The sequence below is a fragment of the Oncorhynchus mykiss genome, chromosome 15, assembly GCF_013265735.2.
Source record: "Oncorhynchus mykiss isolate Arlee chromosome 15, USDA_OmykA_1.1, whole genome shotgun sequence".
In the NCBI taxonomy this organism is placed as follows: Eukaryota; Metazoa; Chordata; class Actinopteri; order Salmoniformes; family Salmonidae; genus Oncorhynchus; species Oncorhynchus mykiss.
In genome coordinates, this window is record NC_048579.1 from 74,200,110 (window position 1) to 74,225,912 (window position 25,803).

General features: G+C 41.7%; 2 protein-coding genes across 4 annotated transcripts in view; both read right to left on the minus strand.

The window, feature by feature from the left end:
- LOC110513406 (methionine-R-sulfoxide reductase B3, mitochondrial-like) overlaps positions 1–13,019 on the minus strand; it is a 45,931-nt gene extending 32,912 nt beyond the window's left edge. Inside the window, exon 1 of one of the 3 annotated variants that reach the window (XM_036945355.1) lies at positions 12,632–13,019. In XM_036945355.1, coding sequence (XP_036801250.1) covers positions 12,632–12,713 — 82 coding nt within the window. In that variant the 5' untranslated portion in view covers positions 12,714–13,019. The remainder of the gene's footprint in view (positions 1–12,631) is intronic. The other 2 variants (XM_036945354.1, XM_036945356.1) reach the window with 2 other exon arrangements.
- Positions 13,020–18,792: 5,773 nt separating this feature from the next.
- The window catches only part of LOC110511321 (inner nuclear membrane protein Man1-like), a 37,108-nt gene continuing 30,097 nt past the window's right edge, over positions 18,793–25,803 (minus strand). The window contains exons 9-11 of the mRNA XM_036945358.1: positions 25,282–25,387; positions 22,465–22,543; positions 18,793–21,635 (exon numbers count right to left, since the gene is read on the minus strand). Of these exons, the coding sequence (XP_036801253.1) occupies positions 21,457–21,635; positions 22,465–22,543; positions 25,282–25,387 (364 nt within the window). The 3' untranslated portion in view covers positions 18,793–21,456. The remainder of the gene's footprint in view (positions 21,636–22,464; positions 22,544–25,281; positions 25,388–25,803) is intronic.

Consider the following 25,803-nt stretch of genomic DNA (forward strand, 5'->3'; position numbering starts at 1 on the left):
TTTGTTGTTGAGAAACGACCAAAACAAGCCGAAATACCAGTTCAAAGACCTGGCAGTAACGTAGCTGCAGACAAAACTGGATGAAGCTGAACGCCACAAAAATGTGTGAGGAGTTGGAACGTGATAAACAAAAGTTAGCCTAGCTAGCTGGCTTCTTCTGGAACTAATATAGAACTACTATGGCCTTATATAGAGCTGAGGCAGAGCTCTGTGGCTGGACTAAAGCTGAGTGCTCTCTCTCCCCCTAAAGAGACAGAAACAGTCCCAAGGGACCCAGAGAACCTTCAGCTCAGCGAACACTGTATTCTGCTCCCAGTACAGCAGCTCTCCTGGAACAACAGAAAGACAAGCCTACTGGTACTATTAAACTGATAGAATACTATTAGACTGATAGAATACTGTAGTCTACTATTAGACTGATAGAATACTGTAGTCTACTATTAGACTGATAGAATACTGTAGTCTACTATTAGACTGATAGAATACTGTAGTCTACTATTCTACTATTAGACTGATAGAATACTGTAGTCTACTATTAGTCTGATAGAATACTGTAGTCTACTATTAGACTGATATAATACTGTAGTCTACTATTAGACTGATAGAATACTGTAGTCTACTATTAGACTGATAGAATACTGTAGTCTACTATTCTACTATTAGACTGATAGAATACTGTAGTCTACTATTAGTCTGATAGAATACTGTAGTCTACTATTAGACTGATATAATACTGTAGTCTACTATTAGACTGATAGAATACTGTAGTCTACTATTAGACTGACAGAATACTGTAGTCTACTATTAGACTGATAGATTACTGTAGTCTACTATTAAACTGATAGAATACTGTAGTCTACTATTAGACTGATATAATACTGTAGTCTACTATTAGACTGATAGAATACTGTAGTCTACTATTACTGATAGAATACTGTAGTCTACTATTAGACTGATAGAATACTGTAGTCTACTATTAGACTGATATAATACTGTAGTCTACTATTCTACTATTAGACTGATAGAATACTGTAGTCTACTATTAGACTGATAGAATACTGTAGTCTACAATTAGACTGATAGAATACTGTAGTCTACTATTAGACTGATAGAACACTGTAGTCTACTATTCTACTATTAGAATGATAGAATACTGTAGTCTACTATTAGACTGATAGAATACTGTAGTCTACTATTAGACTGATAGAATACTGTAGTCTACTATTCTACTATTAGACTGATAGAATACTGTAGTCTACTATTAGAATGATAGAATACTGTAGTCTACTATTCTACTATTAGACTGATAGAATACTGTAGTCTACTATTAGACTGATAGAATACTGTAGTCTACTATTCTACTATTAGACTGATAGAATACTGTAGTCTACTATTAGACTGATATAATACTGTAGTCTACTATTAGACTGATAGATTACTGTAGTCTACTATTAGACTGATAGAATACTGTAGTCTACTATTAGACTGATAGAATACTGTAGTCTACTATTAGACTGATAGAATACTGTAGTCTACTATTAGACTGATAGATTACTGTAGTCTACTATTAGACTGATAGATTACTGTAGTCTACTATTAGACTGATAGAATACTGTAGTCTACTATTAGACTGATAGAATACTGTAGTCTACTATTAGACTGATAGAATACTGTAGTCTACTATTAGACTGAGATAATACTGTAGTCTACTATTAGACTGATATAATACTGTAGTCTACTATTAGACTGATATAATACTGTAGTCTAATATTAGACTGATATAATACTGTAGTCTACTATTAGACTGATAGAATACTGTAGTCTACTATTCCACTATTAGACTGATAGAATACTGTAGTCTACTATTAGACTGATAGAATACTGTAGTCTACTATTAGACTGATAGAATACTGTAGTCTACTATTAGACTGATAGAATACTGTAGTCTACTATTACTGATAGAATACTGTAGTCTACTATTAGACTGATATAATACTGTAGTCTAATATTAGACTGATATAATACTGTAGTCTACTATTAGACTGATAGAATACTGTAGTCTACTATTCCACTATTAGACTGATAGAATACTGTAGTCTACTATTAGACTGATAGAATACTGTAGTCTACTATTAGACTGATAGAATACTGTAGTCTACTATTAGACTGATAGAATACTGTAGTCTACTATTACTGATAGAATACTGTAGTCTACTATTAGACTGATAGAATACTGTAGTCTACTATTAGACTGATATAATACTGTAGTCTACTATTCTACTATTAGACTGATAGAATACTGTAGTCTACTATTAGACTGATAGAATACTGTAGTCTACAATTAGACTGATAGAATACTGTAGTCTACTATTAGACTGATAGAATACTGTAGTCTACTATTAGACTGATAGAATACTGTAGTCTACTATTAGACTGATATAATACTGTAGTCTACTATTCTACTATTAGAATGATAGAATACTGTAGTCTACTATTAGACTGATAGAATACTGTAGTCTACTATTAGACTGATAGAATACTGTAGTCTACTATTAGACTGATAGAATACTGTAGTCTACTATTAGAATGATAGAATACTGTAGTCTACTATTCCACTATTATACTGATAGAATACTGTAGTCTACTATTAGACTGATAGAATACTGTAGTCTACTATTAGACTGATAGAATACTGTAGTCTACTATTAGACTGATAGAATACTGTAGTCTACTATTAGACTGATATAATACTGTAGTCTACTATTAGACTGATAGAATACTGTAGTCTACTATTACTGATAGAATACTGTAGTCTACTATTAGACTGATAGAATACTGTAGTCTACTATTCTACTATTAGACTGATAGAATACTGTAGTCTACTATTCTACTATTAGAATGATAGAATACTGTAGTCTACTATTAGACTGATAGAATACTGTAGTCTACTATTAGACTGATAGAATACTGTAGTCTACTATTAGACTGATAGAATACTGTAGTCTACTATTCTACTATTAGACTGATAGAATACTGTAGTCTACTATTAGACTGATAGAATACTGTAGTCTACTATTCTACTATTAGACTGATAGAATACTGTAGTCTACTATTAGACTGATAGAATACTGTAGTCTACTATTAGACTGATATAATACTGTAGTCTACTATTAGACTGATATAATACTGTAGTCTACTATTAGACTGATATAATACTGTAGTCTACTATTAGACTGATAGAATACTGTAGTCTACTATTAGACTGATATAATACTGTAGTCTACTATTAGACTGATATAATACTGTAGTCTACTATTCCACTATTAGACTGATAGAATACTGTAGTCTACTATTAGACTGATAGAATACTGTAGTCTACTATTAGACTGATATAATACTGTAGTCTACTATTAGACTGATAGAATACTGTAGTCTACTATTAGACTGATAGAATACTGTAGTCTACTATTAGACTGATAGAATACTGTAGTCTACTATTCTACTATTAGACTGATAGAATACTGTAGTCTACTATTAGAATGATATAATACTGTAGTCTACTATTCTACTATTAGAATACTGTAGTCTACTGTTCTACTATTAGACTGATAGAATACTGTAGTCTACTATTAGACTGATAGAATACTGTAGTCTACTATTAGACTGATAGAATACTGTAGTCTACCATTAGACTGATAGAATACTGTAGTCTACTATTAGACTGACAGAATACTGTAGTCTACTATTCTACTATTAGACTGATAGAATACTGTAGTCTACCATTAGACTGATAGAATACTGTAGTCTACCATTAGACTGATAGAATACTGTAGTCTACTATTCTACTATTAGACTGATAGAATACTGTAGTATACTATTAGACTGATAGAATACTGTAGTATACTATTAGACTGATAGAATACTGTAGTCTACTATTAGACTGATAGAATACTGTAGTCTACTATTCTACTATTAGACTGATAGAATACTGTAGTCCACTATTAGAATGATAGAATACTGTAGTCTACTATTAGACTGATATAATACTGTAGTCTACCATTAGACTGATAGAATACTGTAGTCTACCATTAGACTGATAGAATACTGTAGTCTACTATTAGACTGATATAATACTGTAGTCTACTATTAGACTGATAGAACACTGTAGTCTACTATTAGAATGGTAGAATACTGTAGTCTACTATTCTACTATTAGACTGATAGAATACTGTAGTCCACTATTAGAATGATAGAATACTGTAGTCTACTATTCTACTATTAGACTGATAGAATACTGTAGTCTACTATTAGACTGATAGAATACTGTAGTCTACTATTAGAATGATAGAATACTGTAGTCTACTATTAGACTGATAGAATACTGTAGTCTACTATTAGACTGATAGAATACTGTAGTCTACCATTAGACTGATAGAATACTGTAGTCTACTATTAGACTGACAGAATACTGTAGTCTACTATTCTACTATTAGACTGATAGAATACTGTAGTCTACCATTAGACTGATAGAATACTGTAGTCTACCATTAGACTGATAGAATACTGTAGTCTACTATTCTACTATTAGACTGATAGAATACTGTAGTCTACTATTAGACTGATAGAATACTGTAGTCTACTATTAGACTGATAGAATACTGTAGTATACTATTCTACTATTAGACTGATAGAATACTGTAGTCTACTATTAGACTGATAGAATACTGTAGTCTACTATTCTACTATTAGACTGATAGAATACTGTAGTCTACTATTAGAATGATAGAATACTGTAGTCTACTATTCTACTATTAGACTGATAGAATACTGTAGTCTACTATTAGACTGATATAATACTGTAGTCTACTATTAGACTGATAGAATACTGTAGTCTACTATTAGACTGATATAATACTGTAGTCTACTATTAGACTGATAGAATACTGTAGTCTACTATTCTACTATTAGACTGATAGAATAATGTAGTCTACTATTAGACTGATATAATACTGTAGTCTACTATTAGACTGATAGAATACTGTAGTCTACTATTAGACTGATATAATACTGTAGTCTACTATTAGACTGATAGAATACTGTAGTCTACTATTAGACTGATATAATACTGTAGTCTACTATTAGACTGATAGAATACTGTAGTCTACTATTAGACTGATATAATACTGTAGTCTACTATTAGACTGATAGAATACTGTAGTCTACTATTAGACTGATATAATACTGTAGTCTACTATTAGACTGATAGAATACTGTAGTCTACTATTAGACTGATAGAATACTGTAGTCTACTATTCTACTATTAGACTGATAGAATACTGTAGTCTACTATTAGACTGATAGAATAATGTAGTCTACTATTAGACTGATAGATTACTGTAGTCTACTATTAGACTGACAGAATACTGTAGTCTACTATTCTACTATTAGACTGATAGAATACTGTAGTCTACCATTAGACTGATAGAATACTGTAGTCTACCATTAGACTGATAGAATACTGTAGTCTACTATTCTACTATTAGACTGATAGAATACTGTAGTCTACTATTAGAATGATAGAATACTGTAGTCTACTATTCTACTATTAGACTGATAGAATACTGTAGTCTACTATTAGACTGATAGAATACTGTAGTCTACTATTAGACTGATAGAATACTGTAGTCTACTATTAGACTGATAGAATACTGTAGTCTACTATTAGACTGATAGAATACTGTAGTCTACTATTAGACTGATATAATACTGTAGTCTACTATTAGACTGATATAATACTGTAGTCTACTATTAGACTGATATAATACTGTAGTCTACTATTAGACTGATAGAATACTGTAGTCTACTATTCCACTATTAGACTGATAGAATACTGTAGTCTACTATTAGACTGATAGAATACTGTAGTCTACTATTAGACTGATATAATACTGTAGTCTACTATTAGACTGATAGAATACTGTAGTCTACTATTAGACTGATAGAATACTGTAGTCTACTATTCTACTATTAGACTGATAGAATACTGTAGTCTACTATTAGAATGATATAATACTGTAGTCTACTATTCTACTATTAGAATACTGTAGTCTACTGTTCTACTATTAGACTGATAGAATACTGTAGTCTACTATTAGACTGATAGAATAATGTAGTCTACTATTAGACTGATAGAATACTGTAGTCTACCATTAGACTGATAGAATACTGTAGTCTACTATTAGACTGACAGAATACTGTAGTCTACTATTCTACTATTAGACTGATAGAATACTGTAGTCTACTATTAGACTGATAGAATACTGTAGTCTACCATTAGACTGATAGAATACTGTAGTCTACTATTAGACTGATAGAATACTGTAGTCTACTATTAGACTGATAGAATACTGTAGTCTACTATTAGACTGATAGAATACTATAGTCTACTATTCTACTATTAGACTGATAGAATACTGTAGTCTACCATTAGACTGATAGAATACTGTAGTCTACTATTCTACTATTAGACTGATAGAATACTGTAGTATACTATTAGACTGATAGAATACTGTAGTATACTATTAGACTGATAGAATACTGTAGTCTACTATTCTACTATTAGACTGATAGAATACTGTAGTCTACCATTAGACTGATAGAATACTGTAGTCTACTATTAGACTGATATAATACTGTAGTCTACTATTAGACTGATAGAACACTGTAGTCTACTATTAGAATGGTAGAATACTGTAGTCTACTATTAGACTGATAGAATACTGTAGTCTACTATTCTACTATTAGACTGATAGAATACTGTAGTCCACTATTAGAATGATAGAATACTGTAGTCTACTATTCTACTATTAGACTGATAGAATACTGTAGTCTACTATTAGACTGATAGAATACTGTAGTCTACTATTAGAATGATAGAATACTGTAGTCTACTATTAGACTGATAGAATACTGTAGTCTACTATTAGACTGATAGAATACTGTAGTCTACTATTCTACTATTAGACTGATAGAATACTGTAGTCTACTATTAGACTGATAGAATACTGTAGTCTACTATTAGACTGATAGAATACTGTAGTCTACTATTAGACTGATAGAATACTGTAGTCTACTATTAGACTGATAGAATACTGTAGTCTACCATTAGACTGATAGAATACTGTAGTCTACTATTAGACTGATAGAATACTGTAGTCTACCATTAGACTGATAGAATACTGTAGTCTACCATTAGACTGATAGAATACTGTAGTCTACTATTCTACTATTAGACTGATAGAATACTGTAGTCTACTATTAGAATGATAGAATACTGTAGTCTACTATTCTACTATTAGACTGATAGAATACTGTAGTCTACTATTAGACTGATATAATACTGTAGTCTACTATTCTACTATTAGACTGATAGAATACTGTAGTCTACTATTAGAATGATAGAATACTGTAGTCTACTATTCTACTATTAGACTGATAGAATACTGTAGTCTACTATTAGACTGATAGAATACTGTAGTCTACTATTCTACTATTAGACTGATAGAATACTGTAGTCTACTATTAGACTGATAGAATACTGTAGTATACTATTCTACTATTAGACTGATAGAATACTGTAGTCTACTATTAGACTGATAGAATACTGTAGTCTACTATTAGACTGATAGAATACTGTAGTCTACTATTCTACTATTAGACTGATAGAATACTGTAGTCTACTATTAGACTGATAGAATACTGTAGTCTACTATTAGACTGATAGAATACTGTAGTCTACTATTAGACTGATAGAATACTGTAGTCTAACAATCCAAACCCTCTTTATAAAGGAGGCCTGGGCTATCCAAGCTAACAATCCAAACCCTCTTTATTAAGGAGGCCTGGGCTATCCAAGCTAACAATCCAAACCCTCTTTATTAAGGAGGCCTGGGCTATCCAAGCTAACAATCCAAACCCTCTTTATAAAGGAGGCCTGGGCTATCCAAGCTAACAATCCAAACCCTCTTTATAAAGGAGGCCTGGGCTATCCAAGCTAACAATCCAAACCCTCTTTATAAAGGAGGCCTGGGCTATCCAAGCTAACAATCCAAACCCTCTTAATTAAGGAGGCCTGGGCTATCCAAGCTAACAATCCAAACCCTCTTTATAAAGGAGGCCTGGGCTATCCAAGCTAACAATCCAAACCCTTTTTATTAAAGAGGCCTAGGCTATCCAAGCTAACAATCCAAACCCTCTTTATAAAGGAGGCCTCGGCTATCCAAGCTAACAATCCAAACCCTCTTTATTAAGGAGGCCTGGGCTATCCAAGCTAACAGTCCAAACCCTGTTAATTAAGATGGCCTGGGCTATCCAAGCTAACAATCCAAACCCTCTTTATTAAGGAGGCCTGGGCTATCCAAGCTAACAATCCAAACCCTCTTAATTAAGAAGGCCTGAGCTATCCAAGCTAACAGTCCAAACCCTCTTAATTAAGAAGGCCTGGGCTATCCAAGCTAACAGTCCAAACCCTCTTTAGAAGGCCTGGTTTGGCGCCCCCCCATTGGGTTGTGCCGTGGCGGAGATCTTTGTGGGCTACACTTGGCCTTGTCTCAGGATGGTAAGTTGGTAGTTGAAGATATCACTCTTGTTGTGTGGGGGCTGTGCTCTGGCAAAGTGGGTGGGGTTATATCCTTCCTGTTTGGCCCTGTCCGGGGGTGTCCTCGGATGGGGCCACAGTGTCTCCTGACCACTCCTATCTCAGCCTGCAGTATTTATGCTGCAGTAGTTTGTGTCGGGGGGCTAGGGTCAGTTTGTTATATCTGGAGTACTTCTCCTGTCCTATCTGGTGTCCTGTGTGAATTTAAGTATGCTCTCTCTAATTCTTTCTTTCTCTCGGAGGAGGACCTGAGCCCTAGGACCATGCCTCAGGACTACCTGACATGATGACTCCTTGCTGTCCCCAGTCCACCTGGCCGTGCTGCTGCTCCAGTCTCAACTGTTCTGCCTGTGATTATTATTATTTGACCATGCTGGTCATTTATGAACATTTGAACATCTTGGCCATGTTCTGTTATAATCTCCACCCGGCACAGCCAGAAGAGGACTGGCCACCCCACATAGCCTGGTTCCTCTCTAGGTTTCTTCCTAGGTTTTGGACTTTCTAGGGAGTTTTTCCTAGCCACCGTGCTTCTACACCTGCATTGCTTGCTGTTTGGGGTTTTAGGCTGGGTTTCTGTACAGCACTTTGAGATATCAGCTGATGTACGAAGGGCTATATAAATAATTAGATTTGAAGGCCTGGGCTATCCAAGCTAACAATCCAAACCCTCTTTAGAAGGCCTGGGCTATCCAAGCTAACGATCCAAACCCTCTTAAGAAGGACTGGGCTATCCAAGCCCTCTAATGGGTAGGATGTGCTGCCAAATAATGACAGAGACGACAGACCACAGCCAAAGCCAACCAAACAGCAACCTTGAGTCAGTGGTGAATGATGCTGCACATTTTGCTAGTTGATTAGTGGTGATTTTAATGATGTTTTAATGGCTTTGTTACTACCATATTAATGTAAATGAGTGACATTCCAGACCGGTTAGAACTGGGTTGGCGTAACCTGGTAACTGGGTGGGTAGGTAACTGTGTATTCCATTCATGGACTCCAACTGCTTAAGTACCTATTGTTATTTTACCAGGTAAGTTGACTGAGAACACGTTCTCATTTACAGCAACGACCTGGGGAATAGTTACAGGGGAGAGGAGGGGGATGAATGAGCCAATTGTAAACTGGGGACGATTAGGTGACCATGATGGTATGAAGGTCAGATTGGGAATTTAGTCAGGACACCGGGGTGAACACCCCTACTCTTACGATAAGTGCCACGGGATCTTTAGTGACCATAGAGAGTCAGGACATTAGTTTTAACGTCCCATCCGAAAGACAGCACCTTACACAGGGCTGTGTCCCCAATCACTGCCCTGGGGCATTGGGATATTTTTTTAGACCAGAGGAAAGAGTGTCTCCTACTGGCCCTCCAACACCACTTCCAGCAGCATCTAGTCTCCCAACCAGAAGATACTATCGTCAGTCCCTGGTTGGGAGATTTTTTTAACGAGCCCCGACGCTCGTTCTGAACTCAGTCAAAGACACTGCATCTTAGTGCAAGAGGCATTACTACAGTCCCTGGTTCGAATCCAGGCCGCATCACATCCGGCCGTGATTGGGATTCCCATAGGGCAGCGCACAATTGGCCCAGCGTTGTCCGGGTTTGGCCGGGGTACGCCGTCATTGTAAATAAGAATTTATTCTTAACTGATTTGCCTAGTTAATAAATAAAGGTTCAATAAAACGTGCGGTACAGTTTTGTAAACTGAGAGAAATCTTTTTTTTTTTAAACAATGGTTAAATTACAACACACTTTTATAGGGTTACGGTCAGTGTTCCCACACGGACATATAATATATCCATGTTACTGCGCTTGTTACGGGAAGACAGAGGTGGCCACCTGGGATAACTAGCATGCTTTAAACACCTGTGCGTAAACTAACTGAGGAGGAAGTGCAGTCATCTGGAGACAGCATATGGATCTGGGGCTAAACTGCCACAGTAAGTAGATTTTTCACTGTTATGAAAGATAAGGGGTATATCAGCATGTGATTGGAAAAACGTTTCACAAGCAATATTTACTGACGTTTCTAAATGTTAAAACACCGCGTGGATATTGTAGTTCCCACGCAGCTAACCGTGGGCGAAGCTAACCTCTGAAAACCCTACGGATAAGAAGGTTTTCCAGACCTAGTAACTGTGTAGGTCGGTAAGGTCGATCCTTATAACATCTCCTGGATGGTCTGACCACAGAATAATTCTCATTCTAGAATTTCTGTGTAACTGTGTAGGTCGGTAAGGTCGATCCTTATAACATCTCCTGGATGGTCTGACCACAGAATTATTCTCATTCTAGAATTTCTGTGTAACTGTGTAGGTCGGTAAGGTCGATCCTTATAACATCTCCTGGATGGTCTGACCACAGAATTATTCTCATTCTAGAATTTCTGTGTAACTGTGTAGGTCGGTAAAGTCGATCCTTATAACATCTCCTGGATGGTCTGACCACAGAATTATTCTCATTCTAGAATTTCTATGTAACTGTGTAGGTCGGTAAGGTCGATCCTTATAACACCTCCTGGATGGTCTGACCACAGAATAATTCTCATTCTAGAATTTCTGTGTAACTGTGTAGGTCGGTAAGGTCGATCCTTATAACACCTCCTGGATGGTCTGACCACAGAATAATTCTCATTCTAGAATTTCTGTGTAACTGTGTAGGTCGGTAAGGTCGATCCTTATAACATCTCCTGGATGGTCTGACCACAGAATTATTCTCATTCTAGAATTTCTGTGTAACTGTGTAGGTCGGTAAGGTCGATCCTTATAACATCTCCTGGATGGTCTGACCACAGAATTATTCTCATTCTAGAATTTCTGTGTAACTGTGTAGGTCGGTAAAGTCGATCCTTATAACATCTCCTGGATGGTCTGACCACAGAATAATTCTCATTCTAGAATTTCTGTGTAACTGTGTAGGTCGGTAAAGTCGATCCTTATAACATCTCCTGGATGGTCTGACCACAGAATTATTCTCATTCTAGAATTTCTATGTAACTGTGTAGGTCGGTAAAGTCGATCCTTATAACATCTCCTGGATGGTCTGACCACAGAATAATTCTCATTCTAGAATTTCTGTGTAACTGTGTAGGTCGGTAAGGTCGATCCTTATAACATCTCCTGGATGGTCTGACCACAGAATTATTCTCATTCTAGAATTTCTGTGCATATTTATTATGGGTTTGACTGGCATCCAACTCAAGGTGAAACACCACTTCTTACACATGAAGAATTAACTCTCAGCCAGTCAATAATAAGAATATAATACAGTAGGCGTGTGTTCTAGATTCCGTTCAATTATGTTCTAAATACTCATGCCGTGGTTTATTACCAACTATGCTTATAACGGAGGCTGCAGCGAATGAACTGACATTAAACTTGGTTTCGAGCTATTTCTAGTACCGTTTTGCCTTCACAAGCAAAGGCTGACAAGTGCGCCACATTAAAACTGCCATAGACTACAGTCAGTATAGACTACAGTCAGTATAGACTACAGTCAAGTGGTCAGCTCTTCTGTAACGTCTGGTCTATTAACTTACTGTAACATAACTAGCTATGTTTCTAATGTATCCGATTACACTGACGCTGGATACAACACTTGTTTACCCTTTTTAATATAATGTATTCACCAAGAACTGTTGTCACGTTCAAGCGTCAAATGTCTTTACAGCAAAGGCAACATTTTAGCCTACAAGTGCATGACTGTGTATTAAAACTGAATAGGCTATTTCAGCAACTGGTGTCCCACTCAAAACGAGCCCGTATTGTTATCTAGGCTATCAAATGACAAGGACATTGTTTGTTATATGGACAGTGGGACGGTCAACAAGCGCCACTTATCCCCGAGCAGAAAACTCTGGAAACAAAATGACGTTTAAAAACAACACGACAATCTTTACACAGACTCCAATATTTATCATGCCATTGCAACAGTTAGTAAATCAACTACGAATCGAAATGTCGTTCACATACCTGTAAAAAGTAGCAGGGACAACAAAGTACCGCAGATCGTCAACCCACTGGCAGACGGGCGGTCCGGTCCGTGTCCGTGCATTAGCTGTGAACACAACTCAGTGAGACGAGAGAAACTGACAACACACCGCTGGCCTGTCTGAGGGGTTGTCACTATATGGCCAAGCTGCAAAACCCGGAAGTTCTACAATTTATCTTCTTTAAAAATCGGATTTCAAAATTAACGCTAACATTAACCATACTCCTAAACGTGTGCCTGACCTACGCTTAAATGAAGAGCAAAAAGCGAATTGACGTCTTCATACATTTTCACGATTTATGCCAATTTCGACTTTGCAGCTTGGCACTATAGTGGGAAATGTCTACTGTGGACTTCTTAGTTAGGTAATGACTGGTGCATTGTGGGATAGATTCCAGCGCCACAGGCACATATCTCCAAATATGAACAAGAGCTAAATCAGATTACGCGAAATTGAGTCCATACAGTGGGATCAAGCCAAACTAGCAGACTATTTAAAGCCAAACTAGCAGTCTATTTAAAGCCAAACTAGCAGTCTATTTAAAGCCAAACTAGCAGACTATTTAAATTAGTTATCTTACTACTGGCTCTCGTGCCTGGAAACATGGACTATTATAATGGATTGTTACTACAGCAGATTGGAAAGCGAGTCCAATGAGAGAAATAGACTGGAATATAATAGCATAGCACTGTTAGAATAGTGAGTTAGAATAGCACTGTTAGAATAGCACTGTTAGAATAGTGAGTTAGAATAGCACTGTTAGAATAGCACGGTTAGAATAGATTAGCACTGTTAGAATAGCAGAGCACTGTTAGAATAGTGAGTTAGAATAGCACGGTTAGAATAGTGAGTTAGAATAGCATAGCACGGTTAGAATAGTGAGTTAGAATAGCATAGCACGGTTAGAATAGCACGGTTAGAATAGTGAGTTAGAATAGCATAGCACTGTTAGAATAGTGAGTTAGAATAGCACGGTTAGAATAGTGAGTTAGAATAGCATAGCACGGTTAGAATAGTGAGTTAGAATAGCATAGCACTGTTAGAATAGTGAGTTAGAATAGCACGGTTAGAATAGTGAGTTAGAATAGCATAGCACGGTTAGAATAGCACTGTTAGAATAGCATAGCACGGTTAGAATAGTGAGTTAGAATAGAATAGCACGGTTAGAATAGTGAGTTAGAATAGCATAGCACGGTTAGAATAGTGAGTTAGAATAGCATAGCACGGTTAGAATAGTGAGTTAGAATAGCATAGCACTGTTTGAATAGTGAGTTAGAATAGCAGAGCACTGTTAGAATAGAATAGCACTGTTAGAATAGTGAGTTAGAATAGCACTGTTAGAATAGTGAGTTAGAATAGCACTGTTAGAATAGTGAGTTAGAATAGACTATTCCTACTGTTTGATTCTGGAGGTGAAGAAGAGGCCCAAATCCAGTGACAATAGATGATCAATGTGTTCACCCCACTCCTTGAATGACTGAAATAAGACCGCTTACTGCTGTAAACTCATGTTGGACAGCCTGGTTCCTCCCCTGGTTCCAGCATTGTCCATGCGTTTCCACTCTTTAGAGCAGTGGTTCCCAGACTGTGGGTCTGGACCCCCTATGGTTTCCACTCTTTAGAGCGGTGGTTCCCAGACTGTGGGTCTGGACCCCCTATGGTTTCCACCCTTTAGAGCGGTGGTTCCCAGACTGTGGGTCTGGACCCCCTATGGTTTCCACCCTTTAGAGCGGTGGTTCCCAGACTGTGGGTCTGGACCCCCTATGGTTTCCACCCTTTAGAGCGGTGGTTCCCAGACTGTGGGTCTATGGTTTCCACCCTTTAGAGCGGTGGTTCCCAGACTGTGGGTCTGGACCCCCTATGGTTTCCACTCTTTAGAGCGGTGGTTCCCAGACTGTGGGTCTGGACCCCCTATGGCTTCCACTCTTTAGAGCAGTGGTTCCCAGACTGTGGGTCTGGACCCCCTATGGTTTCCACTCTTTAGAGCAGTGGTTCCCAGACTGTGGGTCTGGACCCCCTATGGCTTCCACTCTTTAGAGCAGTGGTTCCCAGACTGTGGGTCTGGACCCCCTATGGTTTCCACTCTTTAGAGCAGTGGTTCCCAGACTGTGGGTCTGGACCCCCTGTGGTTTCCACCCTTTAGAGCGGTGGTTCCCAGACTGTGGGTCTGGACCCCCTATGGTTTCCACTCTTTAGAGCGGTGGTTCCCAGACTGTGGGTCTGGACCCCCTATGGTTTCCACTCTTTAGAGCAGTGGTTCCCAGACTGTGGGTCTGGACCCCCTGTGGTTTCCACCCTTTAGAGCGGTGGTTCCCAGACTGTGGGTCTGGACCCCCTATGGTTTCCACTCTTTAGAGCGGTGGTTCCCAGACTGTGGGTCTGGACCCCCTATGGTTTCCACTCTTTAGAGCAGTGGTTCCCAGACTGTGGGTCTGGACCCCTGTGGTTTCCACCCTTTAGAGCGGTGGTTCCCAGACTGTGGGTCTGGACCCCCTATGGTTTGTGGTGTTACACATCATTTCATGATTATACAGTACAATTCTTAAAATGGGTCACAGGAGCCCAGACTCAAATCTACATGGTCTGTTTTGAGTTACATTTTTGGTCAGAGTTCCCTCCCCTCCCCTCCCCCCTCATGGTAAGTTGACTCAGACACCTCAATTGGTGGGTCAGGAAGCATAGTGGACACAGGCACAGCTGTTGGACAGGTTCTGCACTGAGGGGGGGGGGGGGGGGGGTTGGGATGAGGTAGAGGACAGGCGAGGACACCTTCCATTTCCATATAGGAGAAGATATAGAGAGAGAGAAAGCTGTGGAACAACACTACACACACACACACCCCATTAGCAGTCTTCACTGCACAACTGATTATAAAACATACAAGTCTAATTATGTAGAGCAGTGATGAAGAAGGAAATAATCTTTAATCAGAGCCATTTTTTTTTTACAAGACAATTAAAGTGACCAATTACATTAAAAACATCTGAACCTTTTAAAATGTCTGGACATTATTGGACAACTTTAGCGTCATGTGACTTGAGGGGGGGGTCGTGATAGGTCAATGTGAACGATACAATAGGAATTAAACATCTTCTGCATATAATAATAATAATAATAATAATAATAATAATAATAATAATAGTACACATTACAAATATAAAAATGTACAACATTTACATAAACGAGAGAAAGAAACGTAATTTAAGGAGGGGAGCAGCTGGTAGTTGAAGCAGCGTCACCTTGGACCGTAGAGAAGTGCCACACAGATGGGTTTAGAAAATTCTGGAAACTTTACCCAAATTCCCCAGAAATGTCGGTTGGAAGATAGCCGGAATTAAGAGAGAATAAGCAGAACACACCGAAATCCTTTTAAAAACTGTGATATTTTTGGAAAAAGCCGCACACACAGACCAAACATGTACATCCACTCACTTTATACAGTCTCATTTCATTTCTCAGGAAGAAAAACAACCTTCGGGTGCATCACTGGTATTCACCATCAGGCTGGTGACAATTATTACAAAAAAAAATATTTTTAAAAAGATCACCATTACCCATGATGCACCACACAGGAAAGTACAGTCAGCAAAAAAAAACAAACTGGCTTCCATTTTGAACGTTGTTTATTTTGTACATATTCAGCTCTGTGCAGTGGAATACAACTGTTTGAATGTAAAAATGTCATTCTGTAAATGGGAAGGAGAGTAAAAGCAGAAAGCATCTAAACATTTTTTTTAAAAACTACCCATGTTTGACTACCCAAACAACAACCGGACTTGTTTTTTTTTTTTAAATAAAATAAAAATACTGGGTAGGTCCCCAAATGGCACCCTGGTCACCATAAGGCTCGAGTCAAAAGTAGTGCACTACATAGGGAATAGGGTGCCATTTGGGGACACACTCTGGTGGGGGGGGGCAGGAAAGCATATTGTTGGACACACTCTGGTGGGGGGGGCAGGAAAGCATATTGTTGGACACACTCTGGGGGTGGGGGGGCAGGAAAGCATATTGTTGGACACTCTGGGGGGGGGGGGGCAGGAAAGCATATTGTTGGACACACTCTGGGGGGGGGGGGCAGGAAAGCATATTGTTGGACACACTGGTGGGGGGGCAGGAAAGCATATTGTTGGACACAAACACACCTATGAAAACACCCCATTCTAGGTGTTGTCCAGAACGAAAAAAAAAAAGAACCAAACTTTCCAAGAAAGCACACATTTGTAATAAAGCTCTTTCTTTCTGACCTCACGGTCCCTTCAAACAGGGATTATACCACTACAGTAAACCCCAAGACATTCTCCAGTAATGCAGAGACAGCTGTTTGTTTGTTGTTGTTGTTGTTTGTTTTAAAGCACAAAGTTAAGGCACAACCAGGTCAATAAGTGCTGCAGGGGGGACAGGACTGCACCAGGTTCATTAAAACATTTATTTTATTTTTTAAAATGTGCATCATTTTGTACAACATACAGCAAACCCCCACTTTCAACTTCACCCCCCCCCTGCACCCCCCCTCCCCCCCGCCCCCCAACAAAATATACAAATCATCTTAATGATGGCGAATCCTTTGATCTTGAAGCATTATGAATGTGTTGATAGTTTGACGACAACATTAAAATCCAGCTCACGGGCAAATCATTCAGGACTTTACAGTCTCCATTCAGACACAACAGGTGGGGGGGGGGGTGGTGCATATCAAAATGGCACCCTATTCCCCTAAATAGTACACTACTTTGGGTTGAAAAGAGGGTGGCGTTTGGAAACACGAGGCACGTGTAGCTTTGTACTTTAAAAGCAATGTTTAAATGATTGTGAATCAGCTTATTTCTGCATCAAACGTTAAAAACACTGGTTTTATTTCCACGTTACATCTGAAAAAAAAAAAACACAACGGGTTTTGCGTGTTCTCTCTCTGCATCATATCTGACACGACTATAATGATATTACATGAGGTCTGCGTTTAAATCAACAACAACGGCTGGATACAATTAAAGAACCACAGACAAACAAAACAAGTCTAAATGACTTTCAACATAGCAGGAGAAAAGTGTTCGCTCGCGTCCAAAAAATGAACCCTATTCCCTATATAGTACACTACTATAGACCAGGGCCCTATTCCCTATATAGTACACTACTACAGACCAGGGCCCTATTCCCTATATAGTACACTACTTTAGACCAGAGCCCTATTCCCTATATAGTACACTACTATAGACCAGGGCCCTATTCCCTATATAGTACACCAGAGCCCTATTCCCTATATAGTGCACTACTTTAGACCAGAGCCCTATTCCCTATATAGTGCATTACTATAGACCAGAGCCCTATTCCCTATATAGTGCATTACTATAGACCAGAACCCTATTCCCTATATAGTACACTACTATAGACCAGAGCCCTATTCCCTATATAGTGCACTACTATAGACCAGAGCCCTATATAGTGGTACTACTTTAGACCAGAGCCCTATTCCCTATATAGTGCACTACTTTAGACCAGAGCCCTATTCCCTATATAGTGCACTACTATAGACCAGAGCCCTATATAGTGCACTACTTTAGACCAGGGCCCTATAGGATTAGTGCACTATATAGGGAATAAGGTGCCATTTTGGGGACACAGATGATGTCTCTCTCACAACCGTAGTAATAAAACAGGTTTGTATGACCAATAAAGGGAATCTGGAGCTTCACATATGAAACCAGCTGAACTCTTCCTGTACACACAGGACCCATAGGGGTAGTACACACAGGACCCATAGGGGTAGTACACACAGGACCCATAGGGGTAGTACACACAGGACCCATAGGGGTAGTACACACAGGACCCATTGGGGTAGTACACACAGGACCCATAGGGGTAGTACACACAGGACCCATAGGGGTAGTACACACAGGACCCATAGGGGTAGTACACACAGGACCCATAGGGGTAGTACACACAGGACCGGCTGCATCTGACATGGCATCCTGATCACTTTGTAGTGCACTACTTTAGACCAGGACCCATAGGGGTAGTGCACTACTTTAGACCAGGACTCATAGGGGTAGTGCACTACTTTAGACCAGGGCTCATAGGGGTAGTGCACTACTTTAGACCAGGGCTCATAGGGGTAGTGCACTACTTTAGACCAGGGCTCATAGGGGTAGTGCACTACTTTAGACCAGGACCCATAGGGGTAGTGCACTACTTTAGACCAGGGCTCATAGGGGTAGTGCACTACTTTAGACCAGGGCTCATAGGTGTAGTGCACTACTTTAGACCAGGGCTGCTTGAGGGAGGAAAGATACTTAAAATGGCCGCCAATATAGAGTTAAGACAGAAAACCAAAGAAGCCAAAAAATACAAAATGGACGACTGACTGATCGCCCACGTTATCAGCCCCCCTCTTCTCTAAACTCCTTTCAATCGAAGACGTAGGCCCTGGGGGGGGGGTTGCACCAACACCACCTGACAAAATCACTGTCTCACAACAAGTTATCCTCCCAATCTCTCACAAACGCTTCCACTTCTGGACACAGAATCTGATGCAGTCGGTATGTTAAAAGAGTATTGAAGCTAGTAGGCAGGAGAAGAGAGAAGAGAAAAAATAAAAGAGAGCTTATGTTTTTTTTTCTTTATTTAATACAGATCATTCAAAAGGACGCCACCGCCACCAGCCCAACCATTCAACGTGTATTTCCAGCCGACAGCGAAGCCCCCACTCCCACCCTTCAGTCGGCCCCCACTCCCACCCTTCAGTCGGCCCCCACTCCCACCCTTCAGTCGGCCCCCACTCCCACCCTTCAGTCGGCTAAGTGTTTATTCGCCTGCCTTTCCTCCGCCGGCTCGACTAAAAACTAAAGGAAAGAAAATGGAAAAAAGGGATTCCATTCTCCAGGAAATAAACATCCAGATTATTGGTATAAATTCAAAAGCTTAAATAGACTACCTTTAACCTGCACATGCAGCAATTTCAACGTATAGCCCCCCCCCAACTCAACTCCTCGAAAAATCATGGGGTCAGTCTCGTTAAAAAAAGGGGGATGGAGGGAGGAGAGGATGGGGAGACAAGAGAAAGAAGTGGGGGTTGTTTCTCTCTCATATATATTTTTTAAATATGCCATTAGAACGAAATGGAAGTTGTGTTTCCTTGTTTAAATCCATAAAGTTTGTAATACAAAAACAAAAAAAATTTTTTTTTTTTAATAGTGTCGACGGGGAACCGGCGAATCACACATCTCCAGCTCAGACCACGCCCCCCTAGTCACACATCTCCAGCTCAGACCACGCCCCCCCCCCTAGTCTCCAATCTCTCAGCCCATTGGTTGTTCAAGTGGTCTTCCAAAGTTTTGTTTTCAAAACTCTGATTGGTCTTTACAACAAAAAACACAGCAGGACTGTCAGTCTAAAGCCTCCCACCACTCCTGTGGTCCAGACAGGTTGTGGACAACCAACAGTCAAGTCCCACTTAAGAGAAAACAAAGCCCTGTGAGTTGAGACGGTTCAACCCAGCCCTGTGAGTTGAGACGGTTCAACCCAGCCCTGTGAGTTGAGACAGACGGTTCAACCCAGCCCTGTGAGTTGAGACAGACGGTTCAACCCAGCCCTGTGAGTTGAGACAGACGGTTCAACCCAGCCCTGTGAGTCGAGACAGAAGGTTCAACCCAGCCCTGTGAGACAGACGGTTCAAATCAGCCCTGTGAGTTGAGACAGACGGTTCAACCCAGCCCTGTGAGTTGAGACAGACGGTTCAACCCAGCCCTGTGAGTTGAGACAGACGGTTCAACCCAGCCCTGTGAGTCGAGACAGATGGTTCAACCCTGCCCTGTGAGTTGAGACAGACGGTTCAACCCAGCCCTGTGAGTTGAGACAGACGGTTCAACCCAGCCCTGTGAGTTGAGACAGACGGTTCAACCCAGCCCTGTGAGTCGAGACAGAAGGTTCAACCCAGCCCTGTGAGACAGACGGTTCAAATCAGCCCTGTGAGTTGAGACAGACGGTTCAACCCAGCCCTGTGAGTTGAGACAGACGGTTCAACCCAGCCCTGTGAGTTGAGACAGACGGTTCAACCCAGCCCTGTGAGTCGAGACAGATGGTTCAACCCTGCCCTGTGAGTTGAGACAGACGGTTCAACCCAGCCCTGTGAGTTGAGACAGATGGTTCAACCCAGCCCTGTGAGTTGAGACAGACGGTTCAACCCAGCCCTGTGAGTTGAGACAGACGGTTCAACCCAGCCCTGTGAGTTGAGACAGATGGTTCAACCCAGCCCTGTGAGTTGAGACAGATGGTTCAACCCAGCCCTGTGAGTCGAGACAGACGGTTCAACCCTGCCCTGTGAGTTGAGACAGACGGTTCAACCCAGCCCTGTGAGTTGAGACAGACGGTTCAACCCAGCCCTGTGAGTTGAGACAGACGGTTCAACCCAGCCCTGTGAGTCGAGACAGACGGTTCACCAAGCTGCCATCACCTCCAGTAGAGGCTTGTTAAGGGGAGCCTGAAGGAAGGGGGGCTTGTGTTGAGTTGAGACCGTTACACAGGGGTAAGAAGGGGCTGTCAGGGCTGGTGTGGTGGGGTTGAGGGAGAGAGGAGGCTGGGGTAATCTACCCCCCCCCCCCCCCCTCAGGAGAAGCCTAGAGAGTTAGTGTTAGAGCTGCTGTCAGGGCTGGTGTGGTGGTATCTGTGGGGTTGAGGGAGGGAGAGAGGAGGCTGGGGTAATCTGCACCCCACCCCCCCAGGAGAAGCCTAGAGAGTTAGCGTCAGGGCCGGTGTGGTGGTATCTGTGGGGTTGAGGGAGAGGGGAGGCTGGGGTAATCTGCCCCCCCCCCCTCAGGAGAAGCCTAGAGAGTTCGTGTTAGAGCTGCTGTCAGGGCTGGTGTGGTGACGTAATCTGGACATGGTGTTCATGTAGGTGTTTGAGGGCTTCAGGGAGGTGGTACAGCCCTGGGCCTGAGGGAAACGCTGGTGGTAACGGTCCAGACGCAGGTACTTCACCGTCACCAGCTTACCTGGGAGGGGGGGGGGGGGGGGGGGGGGGCAGTAGGTAGAGAGAGAGAGAGAGAGGGAGAGAGATGGTAGGTAGGGAGGGAGAGAGAGACGGTAGGTAGGGAGGGAGAGAGAGACGGTAGGTAGGGAGGGAGGATAGGGGGGAGAGAGACGGTAGGTAGGGAGGGAGAGAGAGACGGTAGGTAGGGAGGGAGGATAGGGGGGAGAGAGACGGTAGGTAGGGAGGGAGAGAGAGAGACGGTAGGTAGGGAGGGAGAGACGGTAGGTAGGAAGAGAGACGGTAGGGGGGGGCAGTAGGTAGGTATGGAGGGGAACGGTAGGTCGGGAGGGAGAGAGAGACGGTAGGTACGGAGGGAGAGAGAGACGGTAGGTAGGGAGGGAGGAAAGGGGGAGAGAGAGACAGTAGGTAGGGAGGGAGGAAAGGGGGAGAGAGAGACGGTAGGTAGGGAGGGAGGGGGACGGGAGGGGGGGGCAGTAGGTAGGTAGGGAGAGAGACGGTAGGTAGGGAGGAAAGTTGGAGAGAGAGACGGTAGGTAGGGAGGGAGGATAGGGGGAGAGAGAGACGGTAGGTAGGGAGAGAGCGAGAGACAATGAAAACCAACCATGTGACTAAATCTATTAAATCCTTCCTATTTTATCCGGTATCAATGATCACAGCCCCACATGAATAGTAGTACAAAATGCTATTGGGTCAAAGTTAGCAAACAAGGGCTATTGGGCTTTGACCCAGGTGGTGAGATAAAATGGTCAACAATAAGTCAGCCAGCAGGCAACAACAAGGTTCATTAGAGGACCGAAGGACAAACAAAGACTAGTGTGTTGTGATTTTACCATCGAACCAGGAGCCATGTAGCGCCTTGAAGGCTTTCCCTGAGTGTTCTGCTGACAGACACTTCACATAGACACAGCCCTGGAGAGAGAGGAGAGAGAGGTTAACAAGCTCCTCTATCACAGGTTATAAACACAGCCACGTCAGTCTGTCTGTTGGGTGGCTCACTGCAATATATAACCACGTGGCTGTTGGTTCCACCTGATCACTGGATATATAACCGTGTGGCTGTTGGTTCCACCTGGTCAGTGGATATATAACCACATGGCTGTTGGTTCCACCTGGATATATAACCGCGTGGCTGTTGGTTCTACCTGGTCAGTGGATATATAACCAGATGGTTGTTGGTTCCACCTGGTCAGTGGATATATAACCAGATGGTTGTTGGTTCTACCTGGTCAGTGGATATATAACCACATGGCTGTTGGTTCCACCTGGATATATAACCGCGTGGCTGTTGGTTCTACCTGGTCAGTGGATATATAACCAGATGGCTGTTGGTTCTACCTGGTCAGTGGATATATAACCACATGGCTGTTGGTTCTCCCTGGTCACTGGATATATAACCACATGGCTGTTGGTTCTACCTGGTCAGTGGATATATAACCACATGGCTGTTGGTTCCACCTGGTCAGTGGATATATAACCACGTGGCTGTTGGTTCTACCTGGTCAGTGGATATATAACCACGTGGCTGTTGGTTCTACCTGGTCACTGGATATATAACCACATGGCTGTTGGTTCTACCTGGTCAGTGGATATATAACCACATGGCTGTTGGTTCCACCTGGATATATAACCGCGTGGCTGTTGGTTCTACCTGGTCACTGGATATATAACCAGATGGCTGTTGGTTCCACCTGGTCAGTGGATATATAACCACATGGCTGTTGGTTCTACCTGGTCAGTGGATATATAACCACATGGCTGTTGGTTCCACCTGGATATATAACCGCGTGGCTGTTGGTTCTACCTGGTCACTGGATATATAACCAGATGGCTGTTGGTTCTACCTGGTCAGTGGATATATAACCACATGGCTGTTGGTTCCACCTGGATATATAACCGCGTGGCTGTTGGTTCTACCTGGTCACTGGATATATAACCAGACGGCTGTTGGTTCCACCTGGTCAGTGGATATATAACCAGATGGCTGTTGGTTCCACCTGGATATATAACCGCGTGGCTGTTGGTTCTACCTGGTCACTGGATATATAACCACATGGCTGTTGGTTCTACCTGGTCAGTGGATATATAACCACATGGCTGTTGGTTCCACCTGGATATATAACCGCGTGGCTGTTGGTTCTACCTGGTCACTGGATATATAACCAGAAGGCTGTTGGTTCTACCTGGTCAGTGGATATATAACCACGTGGCTGTTGGTTCTACCTGGTCAGTGGATATATAACCACGTGGCTGTTGGTTCTACCTGGTCAGTGGATATATAACCATATGGCTGTTGGTTCCACCTGGTCAGTGGATATATAACCACGTGGCTGTTGGTTCCACCTGGTCAGTGGATATATAACCATGTGGCTGTTGGTTCCACCTGGTCACTGGATATATAACCACGTGGCTGTTGGTTCCACCTGGTCAGTGGATATATAACCACGTGGCTGTTGGTTCTACCTGGTCAGTGGATATATAACCAGATGGCTGTTGGTTCTACCTGGTCAGTGGATATATAACCAGATGGCTGTTGGTTCTACCTGGTCAGTGGATATATAACCAGATGGCTGTTGGTTCCACCTGGTCAGTGGATATATAACCAGATGGCTGTTGGTTCTACCTGGTCAGTGGATATATATAACCAGATGGCTGTTGGTTCCACTTGGTCAGTAGATATATAACCAGATGGATGTTGGTTCCACCTGGTCAGTGGATATATAACCAGATGGCTGTTGGTTCCACCTGGTCAGTGGATATATAACCAGATGGCTGTTGGTTCCACCTGGTCAGTGGATATATAACCAGATGGCTGTTGGTTCCACCTGGTCAGTGGATATATAACCATATGGCTGTTGGTTCCACCTGGTCAGTGGATATATAACCAGACGGCTGTTGGTTCCACCTGGTCAGTGGATATATAACCAGATGGCTGTTGGTTCCACCTGGTCAGTGGATATATAACCAGATGGCTGTTGGTTCCACCTGGTCAGTGGATATATAACCAGATGGCTGTTGGTTCCACCTGGTCAGTGGATATATAACCAGACGGCTGTTGGTTCCACCTGGTCAGTGGATATATAACCAGATGGCTGTTGGTTCCACCTGGTCAGTGGATATATAACCAGATGGCTGTTGGTTCCACCTGGTCAGTGGATATATAACCAGATGGCTGTTGGTTCCACCTGGTCAGTGGATATATAACCAGATGGCTGTTGGTTCCACCTGGTCAGTGGATATATAACCAGATGGCTGTTGGTTCCACCTGGTCAGTGGATATATAACCAGATGGCTGTTAAAGTGTTAAATCAAAAATGTTACATTTGAGATTCTTCAAAGTAGGCACCCTCTGCTTTGATGACAGCTTTGCACACTCTTGGCATTCTCTAAACCAGCTTCATGAGGTAGTCACCTGGAATGCATTTCAATTAACAGGTGTGCCTTGTTCTCTTAGTGCGTTTGAGCCAATCAGTTGTGTTGTGATCAGGTAGGGGTGGTATACAGAAGATAGCACCTATTTGGTAAAAGAATAGGGAGCCACTTGGAACACAGCCATTGGTTGATATAACAGCTGTGACAGACACTCACCTCTCTGGAGTTCTTGTCGAACACAGCCATTGGTTGATATAACAGCTGTGACAGACACTCACCTCTCTGGAGTTCTTGTCGACAGCAATGTGGACGATACCGTCGTTGTCACAACACTTCTCCAAGATGGCCTCGTGGATGGCCAGATGCCAGTTTTCACCAACCTCCCTGTTACACACACACGTAAAGGGGTCAGATGTCATCTAGAAGTCCGAACCCACCTCTAACCTGGTAGTCAACAACACACAGGTAGGATAGGACAGTACATGTGGCACATATGGGAAAACACTTGATACAATATATATCTGAGGGAGTCTGCCGACGTCCACATCTAAGAGAGAGTCTGCCGACGTCCACATCTAAGAGAGAGTCTGCCGACGTCCACATCTAAGAGAGTCTGCCAACGTCAACGTCTAGGTCTAAGAGAGAGTCTGCCAACGTCCACATCTAAGAGAGAGTCTGCCGACGTCCACATCTAAGAGAGTCTGCCAACGTCAACATCTAAGAGAGTCTGCCAACGTCAACGTCCACATCTAAGAGCGAGTCTGCCGACGTCCACATCTAAGAGAGAGTCTGCCAACGTC